The sequence below is a fragment of the Pieris brassicae genome, chromosome 13 (assembly GCF_905147105.1).
Source record: "Pieris brassicae chromosome 13, ilPieBrab1.1, whole genome shotgun sequence".
NCBI classification, from domain to species: domain Eukaryota; kingdom Metazoa; phylum Arthropoda; class Insecta; order Lepidoptera; family Pieridae; genus Pieris; species Pieris brassicae.
The window spans coordinates 4,017,015-4,041,996 of NC_059677.1; the positions used below are offsets into that span (position 1 = coordinate 4,017,015).

Sequence of the window (24,982 nt, forward strand, 5' to 3'; positions counted from 1 at the left end):
TTAAAAATTTATTTTGAAAAAGCAACTATTCCGTCAGTTTTTTCTTATGACTTTGTCACGTTCAATTATCGTCAGTAAACCGACTTTACAGCAATCAATATTTTATTGCAATTATGTAAACAGGCGCTAATTAACGATTTAAGTTGGCGCCTGGTAGATATTTCCAGGGACTCCAGAGCTGGTGCATTCGCTCAACAGATGAGTATAGCAATACAGCAAGGAAATGCTGCTAACAATATTTTATTAGTTTTTAACAATTTTTATTATTACTATGAAAATATCGTAAGGAAACCGGCTTTAGTCTCAAAAAGTCGACGGCGTGCGTCAGGCACAGAAGGCTGATCACCTACTTGCCTATTTGATTAACGAATGATTATGAAACAGATACTTCTAAATCTGAGGCCCAGACCGAAAAAGGTTGTAGCGCCACTGATTTATTTTATATCCGTTTTAAAGATTAAATTATTAATCTCAAATTGAAAATAAACACACTTACACAATATTATCATTAATTAATTGATAAGATATGATATGAGGATAATTTGTGTAACATTTAGTTTATATTTTATTTGTTGTGTGCATGGTTATTTAGTATTATCAAAATGGATACAGCCTCAGAAACTGCGGTTACTTTTAGACATAACTCTAATAGTATAAAAAGGTATGTTTATCTATCTATGTATATAAATGAATTGCTGTTCGTTCGTCTTACTAAAACTCGAGAATGGCTGGATTGATTTGGCTAATTATGATTTTGAAACTTTTGTGGATGTTCAGGAAAGTTTTGAACGGTGGGAAAAATGTATAAAAATAAATATTCTTAAAATTAAATATTTTGTCTTTTTAGAAATTATTGTCACTTAGTTGTCATATACCAATGTATGTTGGTCTTCGTCTCTGTCTTTAGTCTTACCGGGTGATCAAATTTTTATAAAATAAGATCCAATATCGGACGGAATTTTGCAGTAAAATAGTTAGATATATAACATATACATAAAAATATATGTATATCTCTCTGGTCTCCAAGCAATTATGGGGGTAAGAACTTAGCGAAACGCCGCTCCCTTGATACATATAATACACTCAATCCACTTGTTCTGCGATCCATAAAGTGTCTTGAACTCCGAGATGAGAAACGTCCAGCGTTCCATAAATTGCGGGCTTTTAGATAATAATAATTATTATTTATTGCAAGAATATGGTACAAAAAGGTGGCAGGATGTAGCTGGATTTAGCCGGATGTAGCTGGATGTAGCAGCTCTCCCTCCACTCGGTCAATCCAGGGCCTTAGGAATTTACTGCCAGTTCTCAAATCAAATATCAGACCAAGAACTGGAAACTAGGGTCTTTATAGTTTAAATATTTTTTTTAATCAGTATTGTGATTTTGGGGCTTTCAATGCAAACAAACAATCAAATCTTTGTACCTTTTAATAGTATTAGTGTAAATTTTGTTATGCAGTATCCAGGTGTACTATTTTGTTCACTATTAATAATTGTATTGCATTATTAATAATTAAAAGAATATATTACAATAATAGCCTATTTTAGATAATTTTATTTTATTTTAAAAGGCACACTAATGAAACACATACAAAAACTTACAGAGAACACACAACATACAAAAACAATACTTACACATATGTATCAATGACAAGTGTGCACAACATTTAAAAAGTAACATTAAAAAGTAAAGATAACAAATTCTACTACTAAAATAAACTAGATTAAGAAATACAAATATGCTATATATATATATATATATATGTATATATAAATTAATCCCTATTTCCCTTGGTCACGGCATCACGCGTGAACGGCTGGACCGATTTCGTTAATTCTTATATTAATGTTATTGTCAGGACATGTTAAGAAAGTTGCGCGGAAAATTAGAAAATTTAACAATACTAAACCACCATATTAAGTAATCCTAAGTTTTGTTACGATAGCAATTTTTTTTTTCATTTCATTTAAACATTTTTGATATCACCTTATGGCGTTTGACATAATATTAACAGAAATCGTGCTGCAAATATGGTCAAAGAGGATGTAAGAAAAATGAATATCGTTTAAAACAAATGCTTCGATCGGAGTTATTATATTGATAAAATACATATAAAATAATTACAGTCGCTAATTGTTTGTGGCATTAATCTTGAATATCCATGTTCCTGTTCCCAAACTATTATCTACGCGCCAGAAAATCAAACAAAGAATGTCTAATAAAGCATTTTTAGTTAATTATACCAATTCGAAATCAATATTCATAGTTTAGACAGGACAACATCTGTCGGGTCCGCTAGTTTAAAATATATTTCTACTTTGCAATTGTTATTATTGGTGGCGGATCAACAGTGGCTGCACCCAATATCTCAAGCATACACACGCACGACATGGATCTGCTTCGCATGTACTTAAGGATTTTTTTATAAATTTATAGAGTATAATAATAATAATAATAAGCCTTTATTGCACATCTTTGACATACATTTGATTAAAATAAAAAAAGATAAATTTATAGTTTTACTAAGATGCGGCCCCTGTCCGGGAGAAGGCCTCCTCCAACTTTTTCCAGCCCAATTTATTTATTGCCATCGTCATCCAATTTCTGCCAGCTACCCTCTCGATCCCGTCGGCTCATCGCTCTGTTGGTCTTCCTTTCTTCCTTTTTCCTTTCGGACACGTCCATTCGGTTACTGGTCTAGACCATCTGTCATCTGTACAACGGGCTACGTGGCCTGCCCATCTCGATTTAAGTTTAAGGTCATATTGCTCAGCATCAATAATATTGGTTTTTCTGCGAATATAGTTAATATATATAGTTTTATAGAGTATAAACGGATAAAAACAAATTCAAATATATAAATATAAAATAAATAGCTTGGCTGGCATTGCATTTCTGTGGATTGCGTTAATTTTATGTCACATTTCTCCAAAATAAAAACAAGATACATTTTATTAATTTCACTAGGTCGCGAAATACGACCCGGCTGCATCGGTAATATTTTTATTTACAATATTCATGGGCGAGCCGGGGCGCAGTTCCTCCGCTTTTTAGGTTTTGTTTGCCGCCTTTAAATATTTAATAATTTTTGTCGCAGAACCGTTTCAGGCGCGGTCTGAGCTTTATTAACGTGTCCTGTAAGTCGTCAAGGTCTACAGTCATCTGCATTTGTTGCTCCAGGTCGTGCCTGGACGATGCGAATATAGGGCAGTGTAGCACATGTTCCACTGTTTGTTCTTCATTACTGCAGGCACATGTTGGGCTTGTCCTAATTTAAAACCGATGTAGGTAATGTGCAAAGTGTCCGGGCCCTGTAAGAATTTGCGCCATGCTAGCTAGTGGAGTGTGTATTATCTTTCTATGTATTGAATGCCAGGTGTATGTGTATAGTATAAGTAATGTATGTATGAGCAAGCCACACTAAATAACTAAATATAGTGTGAGATGCAAGAACCTAACAAACCCTACGGATTCCTAAGCCTTTTAGACGCACCCTAACACATAAATAGTGAATATATAAATAAGTACGTGATTTGAGAGACCTAAGGTAACAGACGGAGCCCTACGGGTAGGATCAAAGGTTCGAGGTGGCGGGCAGGCTCACCACGATAATTAAGGGCTTGAAGTAGTCTTCCCCACTTTGAGAGGAAGCGAGAACAGCCACTTACTTTTGTGCTAAATTTGCGGTATTTCATTGATTTTAACTCGACTGATCAGATCTTTGTCACTGTCATCCTGAAAGATGTTATGTCCTCAACTTTTAAAAACTAGTGTTAGATAAAGAACTTTATTTTCTCAATAAAAAAATGTATTTTATTTACATGAGAAACATTATGTATATACGAGCGTAATACACGTTGAAATTTCAGTCTAGTAGATTCACTCTGACATGTATTTTAATGCCCTTTGGAATTTGTTAAACGCGCTAATATTACGAATTTTAGATGGTAATTGATTAAATGGTTGCACACCCTCATACCTAATTGACGTCTTCATATAATTTGTACGTGGCTTCGGCAAGATAAGCAAATTCGCTCGGAGAGTATTGCGTGTAGTTGTGTGTTAAATGATATTTTTTAAATGATAAGCTACTATGGGAAGAGTTATTTAAATTTTTTTATTAATGCACAGGTGCTATAAACATATAGTTGTTAAATCTAACAGGCCCCAACTTAAATCTTTAATTAGCTGTGCATTTGAATCCCACCATCCAAGAGCCTTTACTCCAAACAGAACAAAATTAAAGTTAGACATTAATTTTTGCCGTATTTCGTGTATCCGACGGAGGCGAGACGAAGCGTCCCATACTAAAACCCGTGCCAAGACAAGTATTATGTATTCAATTATTATAATTATTGTTCAAGATGGCGTCCCAGCTCCCTCATGAACATAGTGATTAAGAATAACAAGTCCGAATCAATTCTACAGTCAATTGATGTCGATAAAGAAATGGTAAGTAATACGATTTCTATTTTTTCGACGTCCGCTTTTCCACAACTGAGCGTTTTTTAAGGACACCGCTATGTGTAGCTGCCAATTGAAGTATTTTCGAACCAATGCGATAATAAGCCCTTTTTGCGGACAACGCGAGCCCTCTGGCATTGAGTGTCCATAGGTATCATCAGATGAGACTCCTTCCCGTTTGCTGTTTACGATAAAAAAAAATTTAACATACAAATAAAAATATATGAAAATTTAAATTAATGAATACAAGTCAATCTCTCTCTTCTTCACGAGTAATTTATTTCGTTGTCTATCCAATATACTCTCTATCGTCTTAATCAGACCACATCTCCATGGTCCTTCTCTTTTTCCAGATGGAAGATGTCGTATTTACCGATATTTTCCAGATTTTGTAGTATTGTTTATTTATTTAAAAAAATCAAATATATAAACCTGAAATTGTTCTAGTATTTTCTAACATATTCCGTGTATAATATCAAACTATAATAAATTTTAAAATCAACGTATAAATAAAATAATTCCTTTACAACAACTACAAATATATTCAAATTACTTTATCCTACTCAATCTTCTCTTCTTCACGAGTAATTTACTTCGTTGTCTATCCAAAATATTCTCCCTGTCTTTTTAATACCACGAGACCACCTATCCAGTGTCCCTCTTTCTTTACGGGTCGTATTTTCACAAAAATAAACGATATATTTAAAAAAAAACAATACATAACCAGAAAAATAGTAAATTCAAATATTTACACAATTTCTATTTCTTACAGTATAGAAACTGCCATGAAGCAGACCTTTTGTCAGTTCACTCAATGGACAATTAAAAACGTCTGTTAATCTATGCATTAATTATTTCGATACATTGTGTCTAATGAGATTTTGATATTATTAAAAGTACTCGACGTTACCACTGTTCAAATTAGAAAGAGTAAAAGTTGGGTTAGTTAAACCATTTATGACCACCACCACCCACGTAGTCCAGAAATGCGTGGCTGTGGCCAACAAAATCCTCGGAGCAGTGAGATCGCTCCATGAAGCCTGTGAAGAACCCAGGAGACCTTTGTGCTTCTGGAAGGAGATAGTCTCGCTTATTTAGACTACACCTTTACAGCATGTATTATTCAGCTGCACCGATTATTTGAATTATTCATATAATCAAATCAATACATATAGGAAACATTTTTGCAACGTCATACGTCAATATTTATAGTTGTATGTATGTAGTACAATATTTATACAACGCTAGTCACAGATTACATAAATTTTTATTTCTAGAATGAAAAGAAAATCAATAGATCAAAATCGCTGAACAATAGTTGGACAACGGCTGTGACTGTTGTTCTCATTGAAGCAAAGAATGTATCACATTTGCTTCAAGATGACATGACAAAGGGACTGTATTGCAAGTTACGGTAATTTTTACGTTTTTAGAATATATATATAATAATAAGCCTTCATTCATCCACATATTATTGACATACATTTAATAAAAATAGATATATCATAAATACAATTTTAACTGAGCGGTTCATGTCCAGGCGAGGGCCTCCACCTTTTTCCACCCTAATTTATTTTGGGCCATCTTCATCCAATTTATTCCAGCTTCTCGATCCCGTCGGCCCATCACTCCATTGGTCTACCTTTTTCCTTTTGGACCAGTTCATTCGGTAACTGTCATTTACATTAGACCATCTGTCATCTGTACAACGGCCATTTAAGTTTTAGAGCATATCAGTCAATAATTTTACTTTTATGTTTGTCGCGTAATTTAATTCCGAGAATACCTTCTATCGCACACTGGCACTGTATTTTGGTTGTAAAACTAATATATATATATATATATATATATATGTCAGTGAAATATCGTCTCTCCATGGATACTAGCGTGTTGTGTGGTTTAAATAATACAAGACACGAATAATTATCGTACAATATGTAATTTAGATTGATTTAAAACTACAAATAACACTTCAGCTTAAATTATAACGAGCTGGTTCACCGATCTCTCTTTTAAGCACAATCTAGCGACGGCGTGTAGCTTGTTTATTAAAAATCTTACACAAACATAAAACTCTGAGAATATTTACGTTACTAGTTATTTTTAAACAACCCCTTCGTAGATAAATTTGAATGATTAAGGTCTCAAAAGAATTGGATTCAGTCCGAAAATTACAAACAGAGGATCATAAAATAACTAAGCAATTAAATAATATATACTTTTTAGTGTGTATATTTTTTATAGAGCAGAGTTGGCTTCAGTGTGTGACTCTCATCCCTGAAGGTTTGATTCCCGGCTGTGTCGCAATGAACTTTCCTTCTATATTCGCATTTAACATCCGCTCGAACGGTGAAGGAAAACATCGTGATTAATCCAGCTTGCCTTAGACCCACAAAGTCGACGGCGCTTGTCAGGCACAGAAGGCTGATCACCTACTTGTCTATTATATGAACAAATGATCATGAAACATATACAGAAATCTTAGGCCCAGACCTAAAAAGGTTGTAGCGCCATTGAAATCGACTTTAAGTATATTTTTACTAACGATATTTCGAAAATTATAACATGAAATCGACATGGTCTATACGATTTTTAATTATCAATCAGAAAATAGATATAGTTGACCTTTCTCGAAAATATATGCCGTGATAGTGATAATAATGATAATTAAAAAATTTGACCTCGTGTTAATTATGAAGTCGAGTGTTATCAAAATCATTGATAAACTTATAATCTTAAGCTGCAACAGTGATTTTTATTGAACAAAACACTTTTTAACAGAGTTCATCGCGAATCGCATCACTATGATTGGACTGGAAGTCTTCCACGTTCCGCAAAAGAAAGTGTCTTGTTGACCAACTATGGACCCCCGGGGTTTTCCTAGGGAGACGAAATCGAATTATTTAAAGAAAGAGTATACTAATTCCTCAGAAGCCGTCAACGCATTCACTAATATAAAGATATGACGCCAAAACGAGGCCTACCGGAGGACGGGCAGGATTCGCAGCCCATAGACACCTATTTTAGAAAATAATACAAGTCGAAAATTTTGACACTTGACAATTTTGAAAACTTTTTTTTATTATATTTTCATGTATACAATACAATTCAAGGGGCTTTATATACAACGTTTGGCGAGTTTCGTCTAATTGCGATTGGTGAATAGTGTATATAGTCTAGACACGCGATACGAACGAACCAATCACAAACAAACGACGTCACGCGCCGTCGACTTTTGTTTTTCATTGAGTTATTTTCCTCTAGTTTATGTTTTCAGGTTGGGAATAGAATCACATAAATCGAAATCATCTTCTAACAGCATCCACCCAGAATGGCGTGAGAGGTTCAAGATGCATCTATTTCATGACAACATTCTCCATGTGTCGCTATGGGATCGAGGAAACCCGAAAATGTCAATAGGCAGGTATATATTTATCAGTTTTTATTGAACGTATTGAGCATATTGGTAATTCTACAAGAACAGTGGGCAAACGGAAAGGCTTACTTGATGTTAAATGATGCCACCGCCGCCCATGGCCAGTCTCAATCTCGCGCCTTTTAAAACTCTATTAAAGCGCCCTACTGGGTCGGAAGTACTTCAGTGGGCAGCTGGTTCCACATAGTTCCATATACAACTGAAAAAAAAAATGAAATGAAGGAACAACTTGTAGTCATGTTCGTGACGGGTCCAAGACCGACGGATCTTCACTAATTTTATATATTTCAACAGTTGTGTGGTGGATTTAGCGAAATATCCAAAGGAGCGTACTCATGACTTATGGCTGGAGCTTGGGGAGGGTCCTGCAAAAGTCCATCTCTCCATTACTATGTGTGCTGTACGAGCAGTGATCTCCGATGAATGTATATGCAACTTCAATAAATATAAAGAAACATATGTACGTATACTATGTTTTTTACACAAATATACAGTAATTATTGTTCTTTACCAAATAAATTAATTCTTTTACATATATTGCAACTATATATTATACAATATTCTTTTCACTCTATGTAACGACACTGAAGGGACAACTGGTGTATTTTATGGCGTTCTAGAGAGTTGCCGTTAAATGTAGAGAAGATAAACGTATAGATAATCCATGACTCCTACTTATTAGTCATGGTCAACAACAGTCTGCACGTGCAAGCAATCCCAATTTGTAAACAAAAGAATTCATTTTTTAGAAAGTTCTGCATGATGCCGATAGTCCAGATTTAACAAATTTTAGCAACTTAACTTAAGAACTGAGCTAAACCAACCAAAGCCTCTCAAAAGCGACGCTTGAGAAAGTTCGTCGTTAAACCGAGGGACGATACATGGAGCTTACACTGTAATTTAAAAGAATGCTACACATGTAGTTGATAATATTGAATTCTATTCCATTATTTATTGTCAAAGTTCTTAATTACTTATTTATTCGTCAGGAAACGCTTGAATATTTCATAAACTACTAAACTGATTTTGACGGTACTTCCTCTGTTCTATCAATAGAATACATGATAATGTATACCAAATTACCAATGGTGCGACAACCATTCTGTTTCATTACATTTCTAATGCTGTTGATGTCTGTAATCGACTTATTTTGGGTCTAATGAAAGCCGGTTTCCCCACGATATTTTCTTTCACCGTTCGAGCGAATGTTAAATGGGAAAGGCCATTGGTGAACGGCCGGGGATGGATCTTTCGACTCCAAGGATATGAGTCGTTTGAAGCGAATACTGCTTTAGAATACCTGATTACCAAAACGATCATTTTGATATGACTTAGTATCTAAAAAAAATGTTGAAATACGTTAAAATGTCCACTATATACAGTTATAACCTTTGTTTATAAAGTCGATTAAAATTCCAGAAAATCTCTAACTTGGATACGAATTTGAATGATGTTGGAGTTCTCCACGTGAAGGTGATCGGAGCAAGAGGTCTAGGTTCAAAGCCACGTTCGTACTGCACTCTGCAAGTGGACAATCAAAAAGTGCAAACGCATCGAGCTGGTACCACTTCAGAGATTCTGTGGAACCGCTGCTATTTATTGTAAGTTAGTGTGAAAAAAGACGCTGGATGGTCATTGTGAGTGCTTGGACAAAGTATGACGTATCATGTTGTCAACGCAATTTGGGGCTGGTTCAGGTGACTAATTTGTCCCATAAATATAATCTAATAAAGCGGCGGCCTTATCGCTTTCAAGCAATCTCTTCCAGTCTACCACTGTGATATTTTTTTTAGAAATAAATGAATTGATTCTGAAAGAAAATATATGCTATTTATAATTATAGTTATACATACTAATTTATAACCAAACATATTCTGTTATATTTCAGCAATATAAGCGATGTAACATCAACACTAGATCTCAAAGTGTATGAAAGCTCCATCGCTAATACGCTTCTCAACGAGTCTATAGGAAAAGTGTCGATTCCATTGTTGAGGGTAGCGAACAATGAAAAGCGCTGGTATGCTTTAAAGGACAGGAATAAGAGGAATAGCGCGAGAGGCGATCACCCACGAGTACTACTACAGATGTCGTTGAAGTATCATCCAGTAAGTAACCTACCCTCGATACTGGAACTAGGCTTTCTTTGTCTATCAAACTAAATAAAATAATTTGGAACGTTTTTTCAGCACTAGTCGCAACAGTATAAATTCAAAACATGACTTTAAATGAATTACAATTTAAACTATAAAATATATTTAGCAATTTATTTCCAACACACAAATATGTCGTATTTACAATGAATATCATAAACCTGAATAGTAATAATAAAGTGCGTGCGTACAAAGTACACATGTCAGAAGTGAAACTTGTTTGCAAATTAATTATTACTAAGTTAAAAGCCCCAATAGATGATAATGTACAAGTATATGATCACCCCATGTATTTGTATATCTATATTCACACAGTATACGTGCTAATGATAATATAAATAAATAAAAACTCTGCGTTTACTAATTACTAATTGCCCTTCAGTAGGTAGCTCCACATAGTGGTGGGAAATAGAGAAAAAACTCACGATTGGTTGGTGTATTCGTTAAGTAATTACATATTAGGATTTCAGAGGCAATTCTGCCGCATAACGTCTTGTGCAGTAAACGCAGAATTTTTATTTATTTATCTATGTCTAGTGTCGAGTGTCTATGGGCGGCGGTATCACTTTACATCAGATGAGCTTTTTGCTCGTTTGCCTCCTATTGCATTTAAAAAAATGTTATTTCTGACTGTCATTGAATTTAAAACACTTTCGGGATTAGGTTTTCGGGTCACATTTTCCCCAGCGAACCAACTGAATATAAACTTCGTTTTCAAGAAGGATTCTGTAAAAAGAAGTATATATGTACGTTTTACGCCTACAATCACAGCGATGACGTCATATTCCGAAACGCGGTAAGGAAGTATGATTGTAGATAACTTCTCGACAAGCCACTGGGGCCCTCGCCCTCAAGACAAACCATACAAAAACTGCCTTTACCGGGCAGGCGGGTTCCTTACTTCGCACTTCACTGACTCCGGCGAATAAGCACCGGCGGCGGCCAAAGCCGTGGTCCGAGTCTCGCAAGAGATGCCCATTCCAAACAAGCTACTCTCGCTGGAACAGCCTGAGCTGAGCTATCACCCGTTGTCCTTCAGTTTATCACCAAAAAAAACTAAAAAGCCACTGGTCGAGGATCCTCCCTTCTGTCAGAAAGAACAACCTTCCTTCTTCTCATCATCTTCATTTGATTTATAATGGAATATAAACTTAGATAGATATGAAAGTTGTTTTTAACTTATATTACAATAATTTAATATCAATTTCAGGTTAAGGCATCGCTAAAATTATTTCAAGCCAAAGAAGAGCAGCACTTGAAGAAAGGGATGAAATTTGACATTGGTCTTTTGTATAGCAACGTCGTGTTTGTCTCTCACGTATTCCAGGCATTACAGCAAATTAATGAATATTATAAGTAAGTAACCTTATTTGTATAAAATATGGCTTGCCTTAGGGATTTTTTTATAGATCAGCGGGCAAACGGGCAGGTGGCTCCCTGATGTTAAATGATACCGCCACCCTGGCAACTCTCAATGCCAGAGGGCTCGAGATTGCATTGCCGGAAAAAGGGATTCCAATCTAGCATGGCAATGTGTCTTGGATACCTCCGTAGCGTATAGCCTACTCGCTTCTAATTATGAAGTAAGGCTTAGTAGACTCAATCGACTGCTTGAACTAGTATCCAATAAAAATAGAATAACAATTGTGGCTGCTCCTTCTGTTGGCGGGTTCCGGAAATTTTAATAGGAGACCAATCTGCAGGAGGCTCACAAGATGTTAAGTAGTAGCCCATGGACAATGTTAATATTTGCTCTTATCCAGAGGTGGAGAAGAGATTCGAGGTTTGAATTGGGGCTAACACAATTAGTGTTAAAATGTATTTCAAATTTAGAGGTTGCAAATGCAACTTGTTTTCATTAATAAAGTAGTATATTTACTATACTCATCAATCATCATAAAGTTTCTTTCTATAATGTTATGTTTGTTGATTATAATGTATGTATGTAATAAGAGTGCTTGGGTCTGGCGTATAATACCTGCAATTGCGTTTCCTCATCGGACGTCGAGGCAGTATACGAAATTTCATCCGTATAACCTTGACGTTCCACAACTGAGCATTTTTCAAGACAAGTTTTGCCACGCACCACCTCTATGTGGAATCAGCTGTCCACTGAAATATTACCTAATCAATTCTACTTAGGGTCCTTAAAGAAAAGAGCGTACCGGTATTTACAGGGCCGGCAACGCACTCACGATTTACATAGTCTCCGCTCTTATAATTAATGAAAACCTGAGTGAAAAATTACTTCCTATAGGCCCTCTTTTTGCTTATATTTATAGCTTTAAAGTAGTATAAATGTATTATTAAGTAATTCGATTTGATCCTCAGACGACTATTCGAGTGGGACGATCGTGAATTTTCATTATTCGTATTAATTGGATGGATTATCTTCTGCTATTTCATAGAAATCTGGATGATACCGCTATCATTATTACTACCATTCCTTTGGCATTGGATTTGGAATAGACACCAAGGTATTATTTAGAATATAAATAAATTAAATTATTTAAGTACAGTAAATTGTAGCGACATAAATTCAAGCCCGACCAGTAACCTCAAGTAGCCCCCGCTCACGAGCACTACGCATGGTCAGTCTTTAAAAAACTCTATGTTTTAAATTTAAAATTGTAATATCTTATCACTAATTACAGTACAGTCGTACAGAGTTGTTCTTTAAGAGTTCAAAAGTAATTAAGACCAAATACGTAGACCAACTATGAACCTATAACCTCCTGGATAATTAATCGGGTGCAATTTAATATAATTATTAGTCAACTAACGATAATTCTCTCTGGTCTGTATGGAAAATATCTAAGGACAGCAGTTTCTGTTACCAGCAGTTAACATGAGGTTCAGTAGTAACCTTGATACTGAAAATAGAAAAATTGTCAATAAATCAAGTAACGCGTTGTAAATAACAATATTAGTTAGTCCATATAACTGCCAGTTCGGTTCTCTTTACACACATATTAGTATTAACGATTTGGAGATTTGTTTACAATACCATTTAACATTCATTCAAATTGCCTTATAAATTCCATTTAATATGTGTTTTTAAGTTCTGGTTACTAGTTACAATACATTACATCAAATTTATTCTAGATAACGTACTTATCGCACGAGAACCATTCAACGAAGATGATTTGGACATGAATAATAATATAAAGGTAAGCACATATAACCTTTATTTCACATATCGCTTGCCCCGGGGACAAAGTTGTAAATGCAAAACCATTTTTTTTATGAAATGAAGTTAATACGTTTATAGGATACCAAGTACATTACATATACAAATATATAAATCAAATGAAAGCTATTTGTTTCCAATTCCACGATTTAAATGTATGTATTTAGTGCAAATTGTAATATTCAATTAGACTGAAGAACAAAAGCGTTTCACGATTGTTTCACTGTTCCAAACGTGTACGGACGACACAGTATACCTACATTACGACGGTAATTTGACGAATGTCTAGAAGGTAATGCGCGACTCTTTTCCCGGAAATATTATGACGTTGGTGAAACACTCTATTTGTTTTTAAACTGTCGCATTAATTTTTATGGTTATTTGGTAGAATTACAATGTAAACGAAAACTATCTTTATAGTTGTTGCCATCTATTACAATAAAATTAGGTTAACGAGTATTATTAACATTGTAAATAATATCCGTAGAAAAAGACATCCTTGTGTGTTTACATGTTTTGCAAATTTATGAAAATTAATAACAGTTGCAGTCAAACAAAGGACGTCCAAAATAAGAAAACATTAAAATAGTAGTAAACTTTACGACTTTGTTCCCCAGGGCAAGGCGAATGTTTTTTAAGTCCGAATTCTCCACGTATTTTTAAACATAGGAATAAATTTCTCCTATATTAGGAGCATACACTGGATTTTACAACATCTACTCTTACGCAGTTTGCGCCTGAATTTTAAAATATTCTGTGCACAACTAAGATATTCTGTCTCCTCATTATTCGACATTCGCAATAGTATACTCATTACTTTCATAAATTTGAGTAAAAACAATATAAATTCATTACCATATGTATGCTTTTTACTATACAAAATTGACATCAATTCTGTTTAAATAACTCTAGTAGCTTATCATTAAAAAAATCATACACACAACTACACGCAATACTCGTCGAGCGAGTGGCTTATCTTGGCGAAGCCGAGCATAAATTGTATGAAGAGGTCAATTAGGTATGAGGGTGTGCAACTATTTAATCAATTACCATCTAAAATTCGCAATATTAGCACGTTTAACATATTCAAAAGGGCATTAAAACATGTCAAAGTGAATCTACTAGACTGAAATTTCAACGTGTATTACGCTCGTATATACATAATGTTTCTCATGTAAATAAAATACATTTTTTTAATGAGAAAATAAAGTTCTTTATCTAACACTAGTTTTTAAAACTTGTATCTTTCAGGATGAGAGCGACAAAGGTCTGATCAGTCGAGTTAAAATCAATGAAATACCGCAAATTACTATAACAGTCACAAAAGGAATTGAAATGATCGCTTCCTTCGCTGAAAAGGCACAAAAGTAAGTGGCTGTTTTCGCTTCCTCTCAAAGTGACGAAGTCTACTCCAAGCCCTTATTATCGTGGTGAGCCTGCCCGATAGCTTTGAGATAATCCAACCACCTGGAACCTTTGATCCTACCCGTAGGGCTCCGGCTGTTACTCTACTTTGTCTCTTGGTGCAGACATCACGTACCTACTCATTTATATATTCAATATTTATATGTTAGGGTGTACCCTAGACGTATCTTTAGGGCTTAGGAATCCGTGGGGTTTGTTAGGTTCTTGCATCTCACCCTTTAATATATTTAGTTATCTAGTGTAGCTGGCTCATACATACTTTACAAATACTATATACCTGACATTCAATACATATAAAGATTAAACAACACATTTCATAGTCCATTAGCTAGCAAGCGTAAGAATACTACATTTTCTGATTACAATATCAAATTTCCAAGAAACCACCGTTTATAAATTAATTAATTTTATAATAGCAAAAATAATATACGAGTGTAAAAAGTTTTGTACATGGACATTCTATAAATCACAAAGCGCATTGGCGTACGCACTACTCCCAGGTTACCTGCGTGCACGTGCGCGAAACAACGTCAATCAATAATTCTAATTTAAACTGCTTTTTATATTTATTTCCAACAGACAAATATACAGTATTTTAAATATTCTTAACCTACATAAAATCATTAATCAGTGGCGCTACAACCTTTTTAGTTCTGTGCCTCTGATTTCTGTAGCAGTTTCATGATCATTTGTCATTCCAATAGGCAGGTGATCAGCCTCCTGTGCCTGTCAAATACCGTCGACTTTTTGGATCTAAGCCGGCTTCCTCTTGATGTTTTCCTTTACGGTTTAAGCTAATGTTAAATGCGCACGTAGAAAGAAAGTCCATTGGTGCAGGGCCGGCAATCGGATCTACGACCTCAGTGACCTCAGTGATGAAATAATAATAATTAAATAATGATAAATAGAATTAAAAAGTTCGGTCCCTGTGGCAGTGTGCCTTTAACGCTGGCAGCATTTCCTCGCTGTATTGCGATATCTTTGATCGAGGAAAACACCAGCTCTGGGATCTTAAACCTTTAGGTAGCGTCTGCGCAATTGATCCTACAGACCAAGAGTTTATTTTATTGAATTTTTTATTTTCTCTTTTATAATTAAGATAGTATTGTGTACACTTGTCATTGAATACATGCACGTATTGTGTTTTGTCGTGTCTTCTCTGTTATAAATAAAAAAACTCAGTACAATTTAATCGTTTTTTTTATAAGTTTTAGTCTAGACTATATATTAGTCATATTCTTAAATTTTAGTACGTTTACGATAATTATAATACCACAAATAATTTACATTTTCAGTTTAGTCAGCTTCAAGGTACCATTTATTAGCTACGTAGCGATATGTTTACTGATTGGGGCGTCTTTTGGTCTTTATCTCATACCATACAGATACATCATGATGGCTTTTGGTAAGAAATTTTTTTCATAAACCTGCTTTATTATCTGTATACAGCCAAGTCGAGCAAAGAAGCGACACGACCATCCTTTTCTCGAAGCATTTCGAGCCGTTTTCGACCCCTAAAACTTTGTTGTGGATAAAATAAGGCAAAGCAGGGGTTGTATTAACATGATGATTAAGATAAACAGTACTTTAAGAATTGAAAATTATAAAATTTCTTTTAATTTTATCACTGCCTTAAAGTTTTGATGATCATACATCAAGACACAGAACACAATTTCTGTTTGGTGTATAAATAAATCACTAAAGAATCAAATTAATTAATAACATACTATGTTACTTATGTTGTGGGCAGCCAGTCTCTTCCCACAGTATTTTACCCAATGACTTCTACTGAATATTTTCTGTATCAGCATAGGACAGGTTGACAAGATATTTTTTGACATTTTTTAGTAAGTGTATGTATGTTAGTGATAATTTTGTTATTAAGGAAGTGGTTAAAGATAGGGCCTCGGAATGAGAAAAAGCTTTTGGCGATAAATTTCGATTTTTGGGTTGCTAACATAAATAGCTTTGCGTTGTTTTAATGAATTAAACAAAAAAAACAATATTGATATGGTCACTATAAGATGTTGTTAGATTACCTAAAATAACTTAAGGCAGAAGGTCCCATGAATAAATTAACCGGTTTGGTACGACATGGATGTTACAACTTTTTAAACAGAAGAACTGCGTTTTCCTTATCTAAATCCAGTTCGGGAAAAACAATTCTGATCAATGTATGGCTGTTCAAATAGATAGATAGAGATAGTTCGTGGCTTTTCTAATAGAAATGTTTTATTATTAATCAATAAATTGCAGGTATAATGAAATACACAAGGAAATATTTAAATCCGAATCGTGTTCTAAACAATGATTTATTGCATTTCTTCTCAAGAGTACCTGATGATGCAACATTGGTATGTAATATTATGTTTTTAGTACAGTGGCTAGATATACCAGTGTTTTGTGATACGAACATCCCAGCCAGCGATAATTTTCTCTAAGAAGACAGCAAACTTAAACTTAAAATAACTTTATTCATATAGTACAAGTATACTTATGGACGTCAACAGAAAATATGTTAAATAGATTCTAAATTTACATCTACCAGTTCGCAAGTCAATGGCGTAGAGCGGGCAAGAAGAACTGGCAAGAAACTCTCCGCCACTCTTTTTAATCGCCAAGTTTTGAGTCATACAAATTGTTGTTATAGAAACGAATAAAATTTCCATATTGGTTTATCTTCGTAGCCTGGTTAGAGCAAGATTTGAGATACGAGAAATTGCAACTACAATTGTGTAGCGGACACATGACAACATCAGTCTTCAGTCTGCTTTTTTCCTTCGTTTTCGTAGCATTTTTGATAAGTTGCGTTCGCGTTTATTACTTTTTGTACACTTACAAAACAGTATCATATTTTTTATAACCATGGGTCTGAAGAATTAAAGCGTGAAATCATTTTCTTATTCAAAAATAAATGAGGTGGTGATATGGGTGCTGGAACGGATTAATGGCATTTTAATTAATTTCAATAGGGCAAATTTATTTGAGATACGAGAAATATTACAGAACGAATTACGTTCGTATGTTGAGGTACCACTGCTTTGAAGTTGTCAAATTAATCTAATTCTTGGTGGCTTACGTCAGTAAGAACATTTTTTATAAGTAAGATTTATTTTTTATCTCTATATATATAAAATTCTCGTGAACAATGTTCGTTCCCATACTCCTCCGAATTCATATAAATCCAGGTCCAGCCATCTTCAAGTTTTGCGCTTAGCATAGGTACTTCTTTTTTATCACTTCATCTTTCTTTTTTTTGAAGTGAAACTTCTTTATCGGCGATGAAAAAAAAATTTATTTACGCGTCACATTTTTCCGTTACGCGCCATCTTTTCTTGTCCCTACCACGGTTGATTTGAAGAGATTCAAAGCCATTACAAAAATATAATATAACGATAACAATGATAGTAATAATTCTATTACAATTAATGAAATTCTGTAATAATCTTAGTAGTAATAAGGTAAAATTAAATAATTGTATTATTTGTATTCATGTCTATGATATTAAAAACCGTTTGTTAAACTTTATCTAATTTCTGTAAAGTTGCAAACATTAGATCATTTTTCGAAAATAAGGTCATAAAGAAGTTACACTTCTTACGTGTGTACACTAGTACACGCACATGTTTTTTTACTATGTTTATATCGCCTCAGTTGGAATAATAGGGTAATTAATTTAAACAAAACAATCAAATATAATCATTTAATTACAGAAAGATTGGAAGGAGTTACACATACCAAAACCGCAGGAGGATAATTCTAGATATCTGGCAAGATCTGTCAGCACCTCAATTTGAGGCATACCATTTGCGACCTCCGCTAATTATTTGTATTTATATGGTAACGTATGAGATAATACAGCGATAATGACAAACTGTAATATTTATGTATCAGAAGACTTAAGACAAACCAGAGGGTCCAGTCCATAAACCAGAAAGGCACGACTGTCGCTACGCATATTTGTCTAGGATCCAACTTGGTTTGTTTTATGTGTTGCAGCCAACTAGCTTAATAATCTGTTCAATTAACAGCCTAGCCTCTTAACTAAACGGAGCTGTTTAACTAGCGGCCTCAAAGATATTCAGCCGTAGCGTTTGTAATAATAAACTGGCTGGACAGTTTGAAGAGTTTGAGAGTTGCAGAAAGTGGAACTAAATTTAAATTAACAGTAACCAGGCTAGGCAAGTAATGAAATCTCATCGATCCAAGTTATATTTGCCTAGTTTAAATAAGTGGCTGAATAAGTTTCAGGCCGCTTGTTAAACGGCACTGTTTAGTTAAAAGGCCAGGTTGTTAATTAAACGGCTTATTAAGCTGCGACATAACTATATAAATATAACTCTCTATAACGATATAGCATGTCCGATGCCTTAACGTCAACATAATATAATATTTTCAGAAATATTGTAAACCACTTTTCATTTCTTTTATTAATCATTTAATGATTAATTTATGTTAATAAACTTAATTTATTAAGAGATTAAAAAATATCATTTAAGCATTTTTTTATTAAATTAATTTATTCAACCACATTACCCGAAGTTGCCAGCGGAGGTCTGAGGTATTTATTAAAATTACTTAAAAATACTTAATAAACTACGATCACAATGTTTAAGTAACAATGACAAGGAATTGAGCAAAACTTGTCTACACTCTAGATACATTTATAAATAATAAATGGCAATTTAATTTAATTTTGTTGATTAACTAATCAAAATAAATCGACAACAAAACCTTTTCGGTTCTCCAAAATGACAGCCGTCAGTAATTAGTAATGAACGTTTTTTTTAAATGTCAGCAATAGCTTGACAGCGCGCAATGTCACAGCAAAATGGCGCGGAATGCAAATAGCAGATAATATACAGCACCATAAAATGCTTTCTTTATCACATAAATAACATTTATATAATTATAAAAATATATATAAGGAGTTTACCATCTTGTAATTATCAAAATGTTGAGCTTAATAATATTTATTATTGCTTAGTAATATTATAAGTGGTACAGGAAACTTATATCACAGCATTCAAATATTTTAATATATCATAAATATTCTCAATGACCCATTTAGCAGTCTATGGAACGTTCATCTCCTCTATGGCACTACGTTAGTAGGATGGGAATGAGCGTAAATAAATGCATACGTTTGCACGTTTTTGTACTATCGCCTCTTTTCCGGGTCTGACCGACCTTCCACTGCTTCTGGAACCTTCAGCTCTCGCCATTGTTTCTGTAAATAGAAACGATATTTAATATCGAGAGACAATATTGAAGTACTATGATAATTTAAATTACATTAAATTTATGTTGTTACGGTGAAACCAGAAGTGAGATCTCAAGGGACTGCGATCTCGTTTTCTGTTATAGAGGTTTCCCACTAACCCCAGTTCAGCTTACAGAGTTGCAGAAGGGGTCTGTCTCACATATATATGTCTATAAAACCGTTACTACCTGAAAATTGGATTCCTAAGTTTGTAGTGAAAGTTCTTTAAAGTTAAATGCGTTTAACTGTCGCATATAGAGGTACTACGAGAATAATAACAAAATCCACTTCTACACATTGTAATTTGTATAAAAACCGTCATCAAGTGATATGTGATACTTTGGTTTACGAAATAAAAGAATTATGTGAATTAACGTGCTGTGGACAATATAACTTTTTGAAAGTTATAATATTTAATATCGAACCTAAAGACAATATAGTCATCAAACCCAACAACGATATCGATATCGATCAATTCGTCAAAAAGTAAATTCCGGTGTTGGCAGCACAAAAAAGCATCTGAGATTCGCGGACGATATAGTGGTCTTTGTCAATAGTGCAAAAAATGCTCTACAACTAAACACAGCTAGCAAAGAAGTTTGACTCTTAATGAACATGCAAAAATCTAACGCCATGACCAATAACAAAGTAATAAAAATAGATGAGAACACAATAGATTATGTATCAGAAAATCTATATTTAGGTCAACTAATATCCAACCATGATTCAACTAAAAGGAAATAGACAGAAGAACTGAAAATGCATGGAAGAGATATAAGTCATGAAAAATAGTAAAACGAGCATGCACTCACATCAAGAGAAAAATTTTCAACACATGCATCCTACCAATTCTCACATACAGCTGCCAAACAAGGGCACTTACTAAAGCACAACTATAAACTTTCTGACGTTACATATAAAATAAAACAACTAAAATGGAAATGGACTAGACATACCATAAGAGGAGCAGATAAATGGAGCAATAACACTATGGCAACCAAGAGGTCATAAAAGAAGAGGTATGCAATTTAAAAGGTGGGCCGATCAAATCATAGAAATGGATGGAAGGACCTGGTTGAAATTATTGTACAATAAAGAAAACTGGAGGACAATGGGGGAGACCTTCGCCCGTAGGCACACAGAATGGGTTATCAAAGATTAAGAAAAACAATAGTTATAATGTATATATTCTGTATTTCTGATATAAGGCTATAAATAAATATAGAGGAATGTCACAAGAACAATGTCACTTATCGTAATTTCACGAGTGAAAAATGTCTGTAACTTCAGTATCATATTTCTCACCGAATGAGTGAAGTCCGGCATCTCGTGAGTCCCGCCCTTTTACTTCCTGCGGGTCAGTCAGGTATTTACTCACGTCCCTCTTCCCCCTATCAACCTATACATACCAGTCTACTGTTGGGAGAAGAAGAAGGGGAACAGGATGGTTTGTGTATAATTTTGAACTCCATAAATAAAACCCAAAGAGCATTCTACGTACAACGAAATTCTGAGTTCAAAGGGCACAGGGCAAGACAATTGTAGAGGCAAGGGCGGCAATAAATTCCACAGCCTACACTTTGAAAAATTGTAAATACGCCACTACTGAGTGTGGTTTGATTAATATTACTCACCAACATCTGATTGTCAGGCACCCGCGATATGAAGTCCAGAATGTCATTATTCGGCACTCTATGTGGGTTTATAAACTTTCGACCAAATTTATAAATACCTGAAATATATATTTATTCATAACTTCTTTTGTTTTGGGTTATCAGAGATTTGAAATTATTGGTGATAGATCATCTCTCTTTATTTGATATTTAGTTTCGATTTTTTTCCCTTAAAGGACACACTTGCGAGTCTTCTGGCAGTGTAAATGTTCACGGGCTGGTCTCACCTAATATGTTTGAAATAAAATAACGACAAACAGGACACCTGATATTAAGTTAAGGATGTAAGTGCGTTACCTATTCAGAATTGGTACATTATAGTCTTGAAGGACACTAAATTGAACGGATTCAGAAATTCTTCACACTTTGAAATACAAACATAAACATACACTAATTTCAACAATATCGCAGAAGTCATTAAAATCAGACCACAATGAAGAAAGAAAATTCCAGAAAAAATCTTCGAGAACTTACCAAAAGCCATGAACAAATAATTTGCCGGTATCAGCAGGAAGGCTATAGAGGCCCCGACCAGCGCGAGCATGACTAAGTAACTTATATACGGGACACTGAAATTCACCAAACTGAAACAAAGTATTTTATAATAATTTATTTGCAAGAATATGACACAAAAATGTTTTTCGTGGTGTAATCTAAAGTTCGCATATTCTGCCGAACTTACATACATAATATATTACAAGTCATCAGTCAGTATGTTTGACGCAATTCATTAATATAATATTCTTTTTGTCCCAAAGAAGTACATTAAGTCGATTGTTAAAAACTCTAGTAGGAAGATATTTTAATGTTTTTGGTAAATTATAAACCGTGATTGCCATACAAAAGCTGTTCCTATACAATTCCTACCCACTTCTTCACTACTACTTCGACAGATGTCTATTCGGTATTTTTCGGTTACGCGCCATCTTTTTCTTGGCCCTACCACGGTTGATTCGAAGGCATTAATAACAAAAATATATAATCACGATAACAATGATAGTAATAATTCTATTACAATTAATAAAATTCTTTAATAATCTTGTTAATAATAAGGTAAAATGAAATTTAAAGTTTTATTTGTATTCATGTCTATGATAATAAAAGCCTTGTTTAACTTTATCTAATTTAACTTTATTTAACCAATTTTTGTAAAGTTGCATATAGTAGATCATTTTTCGAAAAATAATAATCATAAAGAAGTTTGACTTCTTACGGGTGTACAAGCACACATTTTTTTCTAATAGTTGATGGTATGTAAGTTTTCTACAATACAATCAAAAGTACATCTCAGTTAAAAGAACTTCATTCAAACCAAAAACGTCAGGATTATCACTATTGGACTGGGTATTTATTCATTAACACCTGATTGCAGAACCATAATACAAATGACTTCATCCGGCCTTATCGCTTTCAAGCATCTCTTCCAGGCAACCACTTCATACCACCACGTATATAATAAGCTCAGGGCGTGAACCCACCAAAACCAACTAGCAAGGATCCTAACATCATAAATAACCCAAATATGATGCATAGGTGTTTGATAGTACGGTAAAGTTAAGCATCGGGAGGAAACTTTTACTCTAGTCGGCGTGATACAGAAGGAAAATTGCCTATAATATTGACAAATAAACATGAAACGGCGAGAAATCTAAGACTTAAAAAGGTTGTAGCACTGATTTATTTATTTTTTATGTAGGTTGTTTGTGACACAATTTAATACCATTTATTATCAGCTTACTAATAGTAATATATAATAATAATCTTTTAATCTAAATATAAAAAAAATCTACCAGTATTTATTTACGACTAGCGGACCCGATAGACGTCTTGTCTTAACTATGAATATTCATTTCGAATTGGTATAATTAACTAAAAAAATATTTCAGAAAAATATACAACATTCTTTGTTTCTGGGGTGTATAGGGTTACATCAAAAAAGTTTGAATTGTAAAAGCGCTGTGCACTGAAAAAAAATTGCTATCGATACAAAAGTCTACTTAATAAGGCGGTTAAGTATTCTTAAATTTTTCAATTTTCCTCGCAGTTTGTTTAAATTTTTTATTCATAAGAACCTTCTCCTTAAAATAACAAACACAACATGAAAATAATTTGCATAATCCGTCCAGCCGTTCACGCGTGATGCCGTGACAAAGGGAAATCGGCATTCATTTTTATACATATATACGGTGTTTGTCGTTCGACGTGTAAGTAATGTAAAATGCACTTACTTGTGTAACCTCTCCAAAAGCGACACGATATAATCAATACCATTCTTAATAGTTATTGTAAGATCCTGTAATTCACTTATTCTCGTTTTGATTGTTTTGTCGTCCTGAAAAAGCGATAATAAATAAACTAGTAAGTATATATAAATCGGAGCCGTGTTGGACTACTGGTTTCAGCGTGCGATTTTCATCCCTGAGGTCATAGACTGTGTACCAATGGATTTTCTTTCTATGTGCGCATTTAACATTCGCTCGAACGGTGAAGGAAAACATCGTGAAGAAACCGGCTTGCCTTATACCAAAAAGTCGACGGCGTGCGTCAGGCACAGAAGGCTGATCACCTACTTGCCTATAAGGCATCTATCATGAAACAGATACAAAAATCCGAGGCACAGACCTAAAAAATTGTTTTTGTTTCATTTTTTTAATATAACGGGGCAAACGGGCGGGGGGACCTGATGTTATGTGATTCCACCACCCTTGGACAGACATTAGAAGGGTCGCAAGTGCAAGGGCTTTATGAAATTAAACACGAGAAATCGTTTAAAAATGTACTATTCAAGTGTTACAAGACAATGCCGTAACGCTTCCGCAGTTGTAATGTTATACTAATTACCTTTTGTGTTTCCGTCTCCTCGTCTGAATCCTCGTCATCTGTCTGGCACAAAGCAACTGGGGTATCTGAATGAAAAATATGATGATGAATTATCTACGTAACTGAATATGAAGACATTTAACACAGACAAAGGGGGTGTATGGTTATATTTTAGGAAGGAGGACTTTGCGTTTATTTAGCTGTAGTAACAATTTCTTTTTTGAAGTGTAACTTCATTATTCCGTTACGCGTCACTTTTTTTCGTTACGCGGCATCTTTTTGCTGTCCCTACCACGGTTGATTTGGAGAGATGCGAAGCCATTAATAATAAATATACAGAATAACGATAACAATGATAGTAATAATTCTATTACAATAAATGTAATTCTGTAATAATCTTTGTAGTAATAAGGTAAAATGAAATAAATGTATTATTTGTATTCATATCTATGATAATAAAAGCCTTTTGTTAAACTTAATCTAATTTAACTTTATTTAACCAATTTCTGTAAAGTTGCACATAGGAGACCTTTTATCGAAAAATAAGGTCATAAA

The 24,982-nt window shown here is 34.2% G+C and overlaps 2 protein-coding genes across 11 annotated transcripts in view; one reads left to right on the forward strand and one right to left on the reverse strand.

The window, feature by feature from the left end:
- Window positions 1-573: 573 nt before the first annotated feature.
- Window positions 574-18,519, forward strand: LOC123717794 (multiple C2 and transmembrane domain-containing protein-like). 6 transcript variants are annotated; one of them, XM_045673990.1, is made up of 14 exons: window positions 574-661; window positions 4,368-4,455; window positions 5,745-5,881; window positions 7,745-7,891; window positions 8,198-8,363; window positions 9,323-9,504; window positions 9,792-10,011; window positions 11,267-11,412; window positions 12,388-12,533; window positions 13,162-13,226; window positions 14,498-14,613; window positions 15,967-16,076; window positions 16,928-17,025; window positions 18,385-18,519. In XM_045673990.1, the coding sequence occupies exons 1-14, from the start codon at window positions 603-605 to the stop codon at window positions 18,466-18,468; spliced, it is 1,764 nt and encodes a 587-aa protein (XP_045529946.1). In that variant the 5' UTR covers window positions 574-602; the 3' UTR covers window positions 18,469-18,519. The 6 variants fall into 6 exon arrangements, with proteins under 6 accessions (XP_045529946.1, XP_045529948.1, XP_045529949.1 ...); XM_045673992.1 differs by lacking the exon at window positions 574-661 and adding an exon at window positions 3,972-4,060; XM_045673993.1 differs by lacking the exon at window positions 574-661 and adding an exon at window positions 3,972-4,054.
- The window catches only part of LOC123717793 (multiple C2 and transmembrane domain-containing protein-like), a 77,235-nt gene continuing 70,613 nt past the window's right edge, over window positions 18,361-24,982 (reverse strand). For all 5 annotated transcript variants that reach the window (XM_045673986.1, XM_045673985.1, XM_045673987.1 and 2 more), the window contains exons 10-14: window positions 24,449-24,513; window positions 23,836-23,939; window positions 22,082-22,191; window positions 21,569-21,666; window positions 18,361-19,901 (exon numbers count right to left, since the gene is read on the reverse strand). In XM_045673986.1, coding sequence (XP_045529942.1) covers window positions 19,833-19,901; window positions 21,569-21,666; window positions 22,082-22,191; window positions 23,836-23,939; window positions 24,449-24,513 — 446 coding nt within the window. In that variant the 3' untranslated portion in view covers window positions 18,361-19,832. The remainder of the gene's footprint in view (window positions 19,902-21,568; window positions 21,667-22,081; window positions 22,192-23,835; window positions 23,940-24,448; window positions 24,514-24,982) is intronic.

Excerpts from the sequence above, each read along its gene's own strand:
- LOC123717794 (XM_045673990.1), top strand. The coding sequence starts at position 603 with ATGGATACAGCCTCAGAAACTGCGGTTACTTTTAGACATAACTCTAAT. Across the intron at positions 9,505-9,791 it reads TGGAACCGCTGCTATTTATT|CAATATAAGCGATGTAACAT; the intron begins GTAAGTTAGTGT and ends GTTATATTTCAG. Across the intron at positions 12,534-13,161 it reads GATTTGGAATAGACACCAAG|ATAACGTACTTATCGCACGA; the intron begins GTATTATTTAGA and ends AATTTATTCTAG.